The 13,255-nt window shown below is 44.1% G+C and overlaps 1 protein-coding gene across 2 annotated transcripts in view; it reads right to left on the bottom strand.

The window, feature by feature from the left end:
- OBSCN (obscurin, cytoskeletal calmodulin and titin-interacting RhoGEF) overlaps positions 1-13,255 on the bottom strand; it is a 1,961,032-nt gene that overhangs the window by 982,478 nt on the left and 965,299 nt on the right. For both annotated transcript variants that reach the window (XM_069211034.1, XM_069211033.1), the window contains one exon: positions 10,213-10,255. In XM_069211034.1, coding sequence (XP_069067135.1) covers positions 10,213-10,255 — 43 coding nt within the window. The remainder of the gene's footprint in view (positions 1-10,212; positions 10,256-13,255) is intronic.

Genomic DNA, 13,255 nt, shown 5'->3' with positions numbered 1-13,255 from the left:
GGCGGTGAGCCTCAAAGGCTCACCCCTTTGTCACAGCCCAGCAGGGCACTCCAGCTTAGTGGAGTTGCCCGCCCCCTCCGGCCACGGCCCCCACTTTTGGCGGCAAGGCTGGAGGGAACAAAGAAAGCAACAAGGAGGAGTCACTGGCCAGTCAGGACAGCCCCTAAGGTGTCCTGAGCTGAGGTGACTCTGACTTTTAGCAATCCTCCATCTTGCAGATGGAGGATTCCCCCAATAGGGTTAGGATTGTGACCCCCTCCCCTTGGGAGGAGGCACAAAGAGGGTGTACCCACCCTCAGGGCTAGTAGCCATTGGCTACTAACCCCCCAGACCTAAACACGCCCTTAAATTTAGTATTTAAGGGCTACCCTGAACCCTAGAAAATTAGATTCCTGCAACTACAAGAAGAAGGACTGCCTAGCTGAAAACCCCTGCAGAGGAAGACCAGAAGACGACTACTGCCTTGGCTCCAGAAACTCACCGGCCTGTCTCCTGCCTTCCAAAGATCCTGCTCCAGCGACGCCTTCCAAAGGGACCAGCGACCTCGACATCCTCTGAGGACTGCCCCTGCTTCGAAAAGACAAGAAACTCCCGAGGACAGCGGACCTGCTCCAAGAAAGGCTGCAACTTTGTTTCCAGCAGCCTTGAAAGAACCCTGCAAGCTCCCCGCAAGAAGCGTGAGACTTGCAACACTGCACCCGGCGACCCCGACTCGGCTGGTGGAGATCCAACACCTCAGGAGGGACCCCAGGACTACTCTGATACTGTGAGTACCAAAACCTGTCCCCCCTGAGCCCCCACAGCGCCGCCTGCAGAGGGAATCCCGAGGCTTCCCCTGACCGCGACTCTTTGAATCCAAAGTCCCGACGCCTGGGAGAGACCCTGCACCCGCAGCCCCCAGGACCTGAAGGACCGGACTTTCACTGGAGAAGTGACCCCCAGGAGTCCCTCTCCCTTGCCCAAGTGGAGGTTTCCCCGAGGAACCCCCCCCTTGCCTGCCTGCAGCGCTGAAGAGATCCCGAGATCTCTCATAGACTAACATTGCGAACCCGACGCTTGTTTCTACACTGCACCCGGCCGCCCCCGCGCTGCTGAGGGTGAAATTTCTGTGTGGGCTTGTGTCCCCCCCGGTGCCCTACAAAACCCCCCTGGTCTGCCCTCCAAAGACACGGGTACTTACCTGCAAGCAGACCGGAACCGGGGCACCCCCTTCTCTCCATTCTAGCCTATGTGTTTTGGGCACCACTTTGAACTCTGCACCTGACCGGCCCTGAGCTGCTGGTGTGGTGACTTTGGGGTTGCTCTAAACCCCCAACGGTGGGCTACCTTGGACCAAGAACTGAACCCTGTAAGTGTCTTACTTACCTGGTAAAACTAACAAAAACTTACCTCCCCCAGGAACTGTGAAAATTGCACTAAGTGTCCACTTTTAAAACAGCTATTTGTCAATAACTTGAAAAGTATACATGCAATTTTTATGATTTAAAGTTCCTAAAGTACTTACCTGCAATACCTTTCGAATGAGATATTACATGTAGAATTTGAACCTGTGGTTCTTAAAATAAACTAAGAAAAGATATTTTTCTATACAAAAACCTATTGGCTGGATTTGTCTCTGAGTGTGTGTACCTCATTTATTGCCTATGTGTATGTACAACAAATGCTTAACACTACTCCTTGGATAAGCCTACTGCTCGACCACACTACCACAAAATAGAGCATTAGTATTATCTATTTTTACCACTATTTTACCTCTAAGGGGAACCCTTGGACTCTGTGCATGCTATTCCTTACTTTGAAATAGCACATACAGAGCCAACTTCCTACAAGTGTCCTATAATCATGCCTCCTCTTTGCTTGCAGGGAGTTACCTCAGAAGGGAGTGGGCTACAGCCCCCTTGAACTCCTTTTTGATCACCCTGTTAGAAGTCCACTTGCTCTTGTGAAGGAGGGATGGGAACAACCCTTGAAGCCCCCTAAACAAGACATAGTGGATTATGTACTTGGCCTCAGATCAAGGATGGCTGAGTACATGAAGAAGGCCAATAAAAACCTTCAGGCCAGCCAAGAATTGCAAAAGCAATGGCATGACCACAAGGCTGTCTTAACTGTGTACCAACCAGGACAGAAAGTGTGGGTCCTGGAGCCTTTAGCTCCCCGAGCACTCCAAGACAAGTGGAGTGGACCACACACCATTGTGGAAAAGAAGGGTGAGGTGACTTATTTGGTAGACCTTGGCATTCCAAGAAGTCTCCTCAGGGTACTTCATGTGAACCGCCTAAAGCCCTACTATAACAAGGCTGACTTAACCCTGCTCTTGGCCACTGATGAGGGACAAGAAGAAGAGAGTGACCCTCTCCCTGTCCTTGTCTCCAATTCTGCAGCTGATGGCTCAGTTGAGGGGGTAGTCTTGGCAGATTGCCTTTCTGAGTCTTAAAAAGAAGAGTGCAGAAATCTCTTAGGGCAGTCCTCAGAACTGTTTTCCCTTACACATGGACAAACCACATGGTGTGAACACATCATTTATACAGCGGACAGCCTACCTGAGAGTAAAATCTAAAGGCAGCCTGACCACGTAAGGGACTGCATCAAAGTAGAGGTGTAAAAGATGCTGGACCTGGGAGTCATTGAGCACCCTGATAGCCCCTGGGCTAGCCCAGTGGTTCTGGTCCCAAAACCCCATTCTCAGAATGGGAAAAGAGCGATGAGGTTTTGTGTTGACTATAGAGGGCTCAATACAGTAACCAAAACTGATGCTCATCCTATCCCCAGGGCAGAAGAGCTCACATATACACTGGCATCTGCCAAGAATCTAAGCACTTCTCACCTTCCTGCTGGCTATTTGCAGATTAAGTTGTCAGAAGATGTTAAACCTAAAACTGCATTTTCAACCACTGGAGGGCACTACCAATTCACAGTAATGCCCTTTGGTCTGAAAAATGCACCTGCCACTTTTCAGAGGCTGGTGAACGCAGCCCGCCAAGGTCTGGACACCTATAGTGCAGCATAGCTAGATGATATAGCTGCCTTTAGCTCCACCTGGGATGATCACCTGGTCCACCTCTGGAATGTTTTGGAGGCTGCTCAAAAAGCAGGCCTCATTATCAAGGCTTCAAAGTGCCAGATAGGGCAGGGGAAGGCGGTTTATCTGGGACACCTAGTAGGTGGGGAACAGATTCAGCCACTACAGGGCAAGATGGAACTATGTCTCCATTGTTGCCCCTCCTAATGACCTCACATCTAAGAAAATTCCTAAAAAGGTATTGTGGACAGCCGGCTGTCAAAAAGCTTTTGAGAAACTCAAACAGGCCTTGTGCTCTGCATCTGTGCTAAAGAGCCCTAATTACTCCAAAAGGTTCATAGTGCAAACTGATGCTTCAGAGGTAGGGGTTGGGGCAATTCTCTCTCAAGTTTATACAGAGGGTTAGGATCAACCAGTAGCTTTCATTAGCAAAAGATTGGCCCCCACAGAAAAGCGTTGGTCAGCCATAGAGAGTGAGGCCTTTGCTGTGGTCTGGGCCTTGAAGAAGTTGAGACCGTGCCTCTTATGTATTCACTTCATTGTTCAGACAGACCACAAACCTCTCTTATGGCTTAAACAGATAAAAGGAGAAAACTCCAAATTGTTAAGGTGGTCCATTTCCCTACAGGGTATGAACTTTACAGTGGAACATAGACCTGGGAGTAACCACTTCCATGCAGATGGACTCTCCAGATATTTCCACTTAGACAAGGAAGACTCATCTGGGCAAGGTTAGCTTTCTGTCCTTCGTTTAGATAGGTTTTGTAGGAAAGTGCCCTCTTTCTTGGTATGGTTACCCCCTTTTTCTGCCTGATGTCAGTGTGTTTGACTGTGTTCGCTGGGATCCCCAGTGATTATGCTCTCTCTCCCAAAATTCTGTATTTCATCCCACAATTGGCACACTGGTACCCCATTTCAATTCCCTAGTATATGGTACCAGGGTACCCAGGGCATTGAGGTTCCAGGGAATCCCAATGTGCTTCAGCATATATTTTGCCACCCGTAGGGAGCCCAAGGAAAGGATTCTGCAGGATTGCCATTGCAGCCTGCCTAAAAAGGTGCAAACACCCTTTCACTGCCACTTTTCACTGCACCAGGTCACTTATAAGTCATGCCTAGATGGCCCAGAGGGCAGGGTGCAAAGTACCTGTGAGTGAGGGCAACCCTGCACTCGCAGAGGTGCCCCCAGGAGCTCCAGGCCCATTTTCCCGGACTTCGTGAGTGCGGGACACATTCTATGCGTGTACCGGACATAGGTCAATACCTATGTCCAGCTACACAATGGCAACTCCGAACATAGGCATGTTTGGTATCAAACATGTTGGAATCATACCCCAGTGCTTTTGCAGGCAGTGGTTGTATGATTCCATGCACTCTGGTGGTTCCTCAGAGTACCCCCCAGTGTTGCAATCACAGCCTTCTGAGGGTTTCCAGGCAGCCCAAGCTGCTGCCACCTCCCAGACAGGTTTCTGCCCTCCTGTTGCTTGAGAGGCTCAAGCCCAGGAAGGCAGAACAAAGAATTTCCTTTGGGAGAGGGGTGTTACACCCTCTCCCTTTGGAAATATGTGTTACAGGCTTGGGAGGGGTAGCCTCCCCAAGCCACTGGTAATGCTTTGAAGGGAACATTTGGTGCCCTCCTTGCATAAACCAGTCTACACCGGTTCGAGGACCCCCAGTCCCTGCTCTGGTGTGAAACTGGACAAAGGAAAGGGGAGTGACCACTCCCCTGTCCATCACCACCCCAGGGGTGGTGCTCAGAGCTCCTCCAGAGGGTCCCTGGGATTTGCCATCTTGGATTCAAGGTTGGCAGGGAACTCTGGGAGCATCTCAGTGATCAGTGCCAGTAGGTGACGTCAGAGCCCCCTCCTCATAGGTGGTCACCCAGCTAGGTAACCAATCCCCCTTTCAGGACTAATTAGGGTCTCTCTCTTGGATGGGTCCTCAGATTTGGTTTGCAAGACTTCAGCAGGATTCCTCTGCAACCTTCACTTCGACTTCTGACTGAAGAAACTGCATCCGGACGCTCCAGGACCCAACAAGCTGCAACAAAGAAGCACGACTTCCTGCAACATTTTATCTATGGCTTCTTCCTGCAACTGCAACATTTCCCTGGTTGTGCATCCTCCGAGGACAGCCCGTCTTCAGCCTGCACCAGAAGGAAGAAGGAACCTCCCCTGCTTCTGTAGGCACCAACTGCAATGATGACCGGCTGTGTGGATTCCATCTCCTAATGAGCTGCATTGATTCTGCATCACGGGTGGTGGACTGAAGTGGTCCAGATGGTCCTCTCTTCCAGCTGTCCAACTTGGGTGGAGGTAAGCCCTTGTCTGCCCACACAGGACAGTACCCCCATGAACCGCATCCTTTGCAACTTCAGGCATCTTGAAGCTCCAGCCCCTTGCACTCCATCCTGCGATGCACAGCACCCTGAGTGGTTCTCTGGTGGCATGGGAGCCCTTTTCATAGTGCTGCGTGGGCCTCTTCTTCGACTTTCGTGTCCCCGTCCTGTGGGTGCTGCCTGTGCTTCTGTGGGCTCTCTGTATTGCTGAGGGGCCCCCCTGCCTCCCCCTCCTGGCTAGAGTCCACCTGGTTCTTAATGGTCCCGGAGAGCTCCACTTTCTGGTAACAGCAAGTTTTGCGTGTGCCAAGGCTTATTGGCAGAATCCAAAGACGCAAACCAGACTGCAATCCTCCTTCCGACATGGGACATCACCAGCATCCTCCAGGAACTCGACCTTGTCTCCTAGGGTGCAGTACTGACTCTCCTTCCTCACTGTCGACTTATCTCTTGCACCTTCAGTCTGGTGGGTAGGGGCTTCTGCTCTTCCTGGACTCTGCTGTGCTTGTTGGACTTGGTCCCCTTCTTCCACAGTTCCTCTTGTCCAGGAATCCACTGTTGGTGTCTTGCAGTCTTTTCTGGGTTTTTCATTATTCTTCTTTTCTTCCAAGTCGCTGTTCTGGGGAATTTACAGTGATTTACTCCTGCTTTCCTGGTCCCTGGGGGGTGTTGTGGTACTTATCTTTGGGCTTTCCTAGTACTCCCAGCTCCCCTCTACACACTCCACATACGCAGGTGGGGGACCAACTCTCGCATTCCACTTTTTAAGTACATGGTTTGTGCTCCCCCTAGAGCTACTTCTCTCTATAGTGATTTTCTTTCATGTGTGTAAGTATTGTGTGACTACAGTGGTATTGCATGAGCTTTGCATGTCTCCTAGATAAGCCTTGGCTGCTCATCCACAGCTACCTCTAGAGAGCCTGGCTTTTATACTCTGACTACACTACACTAATAAGGGATACCTGGACCTGGTATAAGGTGTAAGGACCTTGGGTACCCACCACACACCATGCCAGCCTGTTGCAGGAGGGACATGAAAAACCAAAACACAGACAAGAGTAGGCTCACTGCTGTACACAAATTGCCGTTTTAAGGTTGCCACAATCAAAAAGGTCCTAAAACAGCTGTAAGTGCACTTGAGTCCAGTATTTGAGTAGGTCAGCACCATACATAGCCACTCACAAGTACTGCAAAATACTCCAATAGAATCCTCTGAAAATAATGGAAGAAGAGACTTGATACAACCTGCCATAGCAAATATGTTAAAATAAATATAATGAGTTCAACTTTTAACATAAATATATGAATTTAGTTTTTTGAAAAAATATATACAATATAATACATACTTGTTACATTATTTTACAAATTAATAATAGTAATTTTAATTTTTTAAATTATAATACATGTTAACATTTGTTAAATATTAACATTTGAAATCAGTTCTAGACATAACTTTCACTAAACGTTAATGCATAATAAATTAGAAACTGTTGATAATTGGTTTTTATTTATTCTTTAGGAATATTATTTTTAAGTGAAACAAACATACCTTGAATAATCAATTATTTAATACACATTTAAGTTAATGTGCTGTAACATATTTTATTAATTCAAGATTTCAAATAAGTATATACAATTAATTTACATTAATATTTTATAAAAACAGTTTAAATATTTTTTTACGTTTAATAAACAATCTTAAAAATACATTTGACTATATTTTACAGTAGGAAGAGCTCCGCCTCACTGATGGACACCTCTGCCTATGTGTGAAAAGTTAAACGTAGCGAGTTTACACCTAGAAATCCTGTTCTAGGAGGCTCCACCAGGGGGTCAAGACGTGTAAGTCTTCACCTATGAGTACCTTTACACTCGGAAATGATAAACAACAAAATACAGAAAAAGCTACTGCTAGGTGCAAGACTAAATTTACACATAGATACATTTACATGTGTAAATTGTTTTTTTTTTAATAGGGTCCTTAGTGTCAAAGAACACTGGAGTAAGTGCAAATATTAGCAGTGGGAAACACCCAATAACACTATTTATAACAGATGTATAGGAAGGGATTTGTCCAGCTATCCGTATAGTCAAATAAATAAATGAAAAGCTACATCTGCTAAAGTTCATGTGCTAATGGTCCTATCTGCCAAAGTAAACATGGGGAGGAGTACCTAAGGGTATTATTGACTTGTGTAGATTTCCAAGAAATTCAGTGGTGATTATTGTGAATCTGTATTGTAGGATGCACACTCCTGCAATATCAGTGAATCTTTGAAAAGTCATAAATGTAAACAATTCACAGTAGGAAACCTACAATGCACAGATTAATTAGGTTTTTGCTAGTGATAATTAATCACTGTGAACTTAGCAAATGGACAGTTTACATATTTGTCATGGACTTTTTCATGGATTTATTTGGAATTCACTTGCATCTGACCATAAGAAATTGTGGTTTTGCAGTAGTTAAGTATTTTCAGAGCAATTACAAATTCAGAGCACTGCAGCTAAAGTGATAGGCAGACGAAGGAAGACAGAAACATGAAAAAAGAAGCATAGGAAACAGAAAAAAAAGCGAAGTGACAGAGAGCCTGATTTAGAGTTTGGTGAGGGGTTACTCCATCACAAACGTGACGGATATCCCCTTTGCCATTTTGCAATCCCCATAGGTTATAAAGAGATCATAATACGAGGGACAGGATATCCGTCACGTTTGTGACGCAGTATTCCCCCTTCATCAAACTCTAAATCAGGCCTTCAGTCTGTGTGAGAACCATCAAGGAAGAATGAGTGAGTGCAAGAGAGAATGACTAACACTGTCATTCCAGGAACAAGTCTATAAACACTCCTGGATTTATCGTGGAATTAAGGTGTACATCAAATGTACTTCAGGAGTAAATCAGACTGAGAAAGTACCTCTTATTACTTGGGCAGTCCTATTTTATGTGTACTGATGCTACTGACTTTTGAACCCTGCACAACAGGGCACTGCTTTCCAATTCCCAGTGCATGTGCTCTGACTGCTAAAACATGGTAAAATTGGCTAACTCCTAACTTGCATCTTTAACTTCCCAGTAAAGCCATAGTATATGGTGTAGGAAATACATAACTGCATGGAAACGTTAAATGCCACCTGTGGGCTGCAGCACATGTTGTGTCATCCACTAGGTTGACAAGGAAATATAACTTCAAGCCTACGTTTGTAGCCTGACTCCTACATCTTTTTTAAACTGCACGCAAATCTGTCAAAATAACTCTTTTTGACACAAAAGAACTCTACTTTTAAATATTACATAAGTTGTCCCTAAGTAGGCCTTGTTGCCCACGTTAGTATACCTAGGATTTAAAATTGTTAAATGCAAAAAGTTAGTGTTGGCATGTACCTACAGTGACTAGCCCTAAAAGCTATTTTCACTGTAAAAGGGCAGTAGATGTCTTATGATAAAATCCATAGTTCATATAAAAATCATAACCCTGCTATCTTTGGCCTGGGACAAGCTACCGGAATAATTCCAACGCTATTTTTAATGTTTAAAAAAATCCAATTGAGACTGTTAATAAATATTTAGGATAAGTGACTTTTAATAGCTTAGACTTTGCCTGAGCCTCCAGTAGTCTAATTAACATAAGCCTGCTTGCAGGTGGCTCCTGTCGGTGCTTTCAATTAATGAGGTGTGAAAACATCTTCTAAATGAAAAGCAACAGCTTAAGCCTTTTGGTAGGAAGACCTATGTGTGATAGGTGGCCGCAAAAGTTGAATTCTACTTTTCTGAACTTTTCCTACCAAAACCAATAGCTTCAGCAGGACCTTGTCCAACAGCTATGTTGCTTAAACAGGACTTTGACAGATACGTATTCCAGATTATTGCTATTGGATTTTTTGTATTTTGGTGTCAATTTGCTCTTTCATTTCTATTTTTAGAAATTGGTTGTAGCATTTTTATTGCGTTTTGACTTTTTAACTGTTTTGGTACACATTTTATTAAGTTAAGCCCATTTGCTCTATGCAATAATTACTAGGGATTTGGGACCACTTTAAACTATTGAAACTCTGTTTTTAGTTTGTCTGGTTTGTGGCCTCCTTGTGGTAGATCACACTTTCCCAAATTAATAACCCACCTTTTTTTTACACTGCAAAACTTTTACCTTAGCAAACTCTTTGTGAATTGAGTACAGTAAGTGGGAGAGGAAGAGACTAAGGAAGTGAGGGGAAACAATGAGGCACAGAGTGAGAGAGTCAGAGACATAGAGAAAGAGAGAAACAAACACAGGACAATTAATGAAGTACAGAAGTAATTTAAATTACTTTTTTATATGTAATATACACCAGTGGCTACATTTGAGACTCACATAGTGGCACTCACAGTAAGTACCCAGCTAGTCTACTGTAGTAACCCTTTCAAATACATTTATTCCAAACTAAAAAAAGGCATCTTCATTTCTTTACAGTTCCCTGTGTTTTTAAATGGTGCTCCATTGTAAAGTCAACAATTAGAGCAAGTACAAAACAGTTTAAGAACAGGGAACTCTGCACACATGCACGCTGTGCTGAAAAATTAAAATCTGGTGGCAACATCTCAGTTTCAGAGTAACAATGTTCATCTGAACTCCTACTCCAAAAATGATGTGAACAATCACAGCAACTAAAAATTCCATACATACGTTCCTAATCGCAGGCGTTCCTTATTTCCTAATAGCTATCTCTTCCCCTGCACATGCATGCCATGTCTGAGATCAAGCTTGTTGCGAAATGTACGAAGATTGGAAATCTGTCTCTTTTCTAAACAGCCATGCAGGTGTGACGAAGTTCACTGGAAGCGCCAGCAGTTTAAATTCCGAAAAAATAACATACCTGCAAGGCACTGCGTCCTTGGCCAGTTTATCTGCATCTTTATCTACAAAAGGAACATGGAAAGAGGTTGCAGTAAGCATGTTTATAAAACAAAATTAAGAAAGGTGTCCTTCAAGGTGATAAGAACATTTCTCATTTCAGACCATTTTCTCAAATAATATTTATAAGTAGCCTGTTCTTAGGGTGAAACTAGTAAAATTAGAGATTTATTTTGAAGATTGCCAATTGGAGGGAAGATCCAATGATAGACATGATTCGAGGAAAACTTAAGAGATTCCAGCTGTTGATGATGTGAAGCCATAGCAGCATCACTTTATTTCATTAATATCTGGAATCCCTGGAGTTGCCCTTGACTGATTTATCTCTTTTCTATGGGAATGTGTGTAGAATGGGAGTATGGGAACCTACCTGCTCTTCAGTGTGGGGCTGAAATGTGGTTCTGCACCTAGCTCCACCTTACCCCGCTACTTTTTATCTTCTATGTGTGACCAGTCATGGACATATAAAGAGACTGTCACTTATGTTAAACTCCTACAAAAATAACACACAGATTTTCCTGTTTGTTGCTGGTGCTTTGGAGGGTGTTTTTTTGATAACCGATTTTTATTGGTTTGTGCAGCTAGTAACAAGTCACAATTACAGAAGCAATTAATATAAACCCAGCCCGCCTCAGTTAGTACATGCCCATTGTGACATGCACATAACATGCGGTACAGAAGTAGTATCACCATAATCGGACATTCCATTCCTGTGTTATTACAGTTCAGTATCCAGTCTTGTATCATCGAACCATTTGGACCAGATTTTGACATACGTTTTAGGGCATCCTCTTGCCACATACATGGATTGTTCCATCTGTGAGCACCAGTCAACCAGTGTCTCCATGTTGAGACTGCAGGAGGGCTAGGTGCCTTCTAGTGCATCCTTACATCTCGTTTGGCAACTATAAGGGTGGTACCCAATGAAGCCTTATCAGCACATGAGCCGCCCAATCCCCTCATCCACCCTCAATAGAACCACAAGTGAGGAGAGTGCCAGGGTTTGACCCAGCACCATCTCCCAATAACGTGTTATGACCAGGCATGACCAGGCTATATGGAAGAAGTCAGCATACGAATAAGAATGAAAATGTCACTTACCCAGTGTACATCTGTTCGTGGCATTAGTCGCTGCAGATTCACATGTTTCGCACAGTCCGCTGCCTGGTGTTGGGCTCGGAGTATTACAAGTTGTTTTTCTTCGAAGAAGTCTTTTTTGGTCACGGGACCGAAGGACTCCTCCCTCTTCGGCTCCATTGCGCATGGGCGTCGACTCCATCTTAGATTGTTTTCCCCGCAGAGGGTGAGGATGGAGTTGTTTGCTATAAATAGTGCCCATGCAATGGAGTGAATACGTATGTACATAAAAAGTTTATAATAATTATTTACAAATGTACAAATGTTTAAGATTTAAGATCTACTTCTAAACGGCTACAGGCTTCCCGGGGAGGCGGGAGGGCACATGTGAATCTGCAGCGACTAATGCCACGAACAGATGTACACTGGGTAAGTGACATTTTCAGTTCAATGGCATATGTTGCTGCAGATACACATGTTTCGCATAGACTATAAAGCAGTTACCTCCCCTAAAAGCGGTGGTTTAGCCTGTAGGAGTTGAAGTAGTTTGGAATAATGTTCTTAGTACAGCTTGGCCCACTGTAGCTTGTTGTGCATTTAGTACGTCTACACAGTAGTGTTTAGTAAATGTATGAGGCGTAGACCAGGTTGCAGCCTTACATATTTCGCTCATAGGAATGTTTCCTAGAAAGGCCATTGTAGCACCTTTCTTTCTGGTTGAGTGCGCCTTTGGTGTAATAGGCAATTCTCTTTTGGCTTTAAGATAGCATGTTTGAATACATCTGACTATCCATCTAGCAATGCCTTGTTTAGAGATTGGATTTCCTATGTGTGGTTTTTGAAAAGCTATGAACAGTTGTTTTGTTTTCCTGATTAGCTTTGTTCTGTCAATGTAGTACATTAGTGCTCTTTTGATGTCTAATGTATGTAGTGCCCTTTCAGCCACGGAATCTGGTTGTGGGAAGAACACTGGCAATTCTACTGTTTGATTTAAATGGAATTGTGAGATTACTTTTGGTAGAAATTTTGGATTTGTTCTTAGAACTATTTTATTTTTGTGTATTTGAATAAATGGTTCTTGTATGGTAAATGCCTGTATTTCACTTACTCTTCTGAGGGATGTGATTGCAATGAGAAATGCGACTTTCCAGGTTAGATATTGCATTTCACAGGAATGCATGGGTTCGAAAGGTGGACCCATGAGTCTTGTTAAGACGATGTTAAGGTTCCATGAAGGAACTGGTGGTGTTCTTGGTGGTATAATTCTTTTTAGCCCTTCCATGAATGCTTTAATAACTGGTATTCTAAATAGAGACGATGAATGAGTAGTTTGTAGGTAACCAGATATTGCTGCGAGGTGTATTTTTATAGATGAAAAAGCGAGATTCGCTTTTTGCAAATGTAGTAAGTATCCCACTATGTCCTTTGTAGAGGCATGTAATGGTTGGATTTGATTGGTATGGCAGTAGCAAACAAATCTTTTCCACTTAGATGCATAGCAGTGTCTAGTGGAAGCTTTTCTAGCTTGTTTTATGACCTCCATGCATTCTTGTGTGAGGTCTAAGTGTCCGAATTCTAGGATTTCAGGAGCCAAATTGCCAGATTCAATGATGCTGGGTTTGGATGCCTGATCTGTTGTTTGTGTTGTGTTAACAGATCTGGTCTGTTGGGTAGTTTGACATGCGGTACTAGTGAAAGGTCTAGTAGAGTTGTATACCAAGGTTGTCTTGCCCATGTGGGTGCTATCAGTATGAGTTTGAGTTGGTTTTGACTCAACTTGTTTACTAGATATGGAAGGAGAGGGAGAGGGGAAAAAGCGTATGCAAATATCCCTGACCAACTCATCCATAGAGCATTGCCTTGTGATTCGCGGTGTGGGTACCTGGATGCGAAGTTTTGGCATTTTGCGTTTTCTTTTGTTGCGAACA

Source organism: Pleurodeles waltl, chromosome 10 (genome assembly GCF_031143425.1).
Source record: "Pleurodeles waltl isolate 20211129_DDA chromosome 10, aPleWal1.hap1.20221129, whole genome shotgun sequence".
Lineage (NCBI taxonomy): Eukaryota > Metazoa > Chordata > Amphibia > Caudata > Salamandridae > Pleurodeles > Pleurodeles waltl.
Note: the sequence above shows the minus strand (reverse complement) of the source record. Positions and strands in the feature narration are given on the sequence as shown.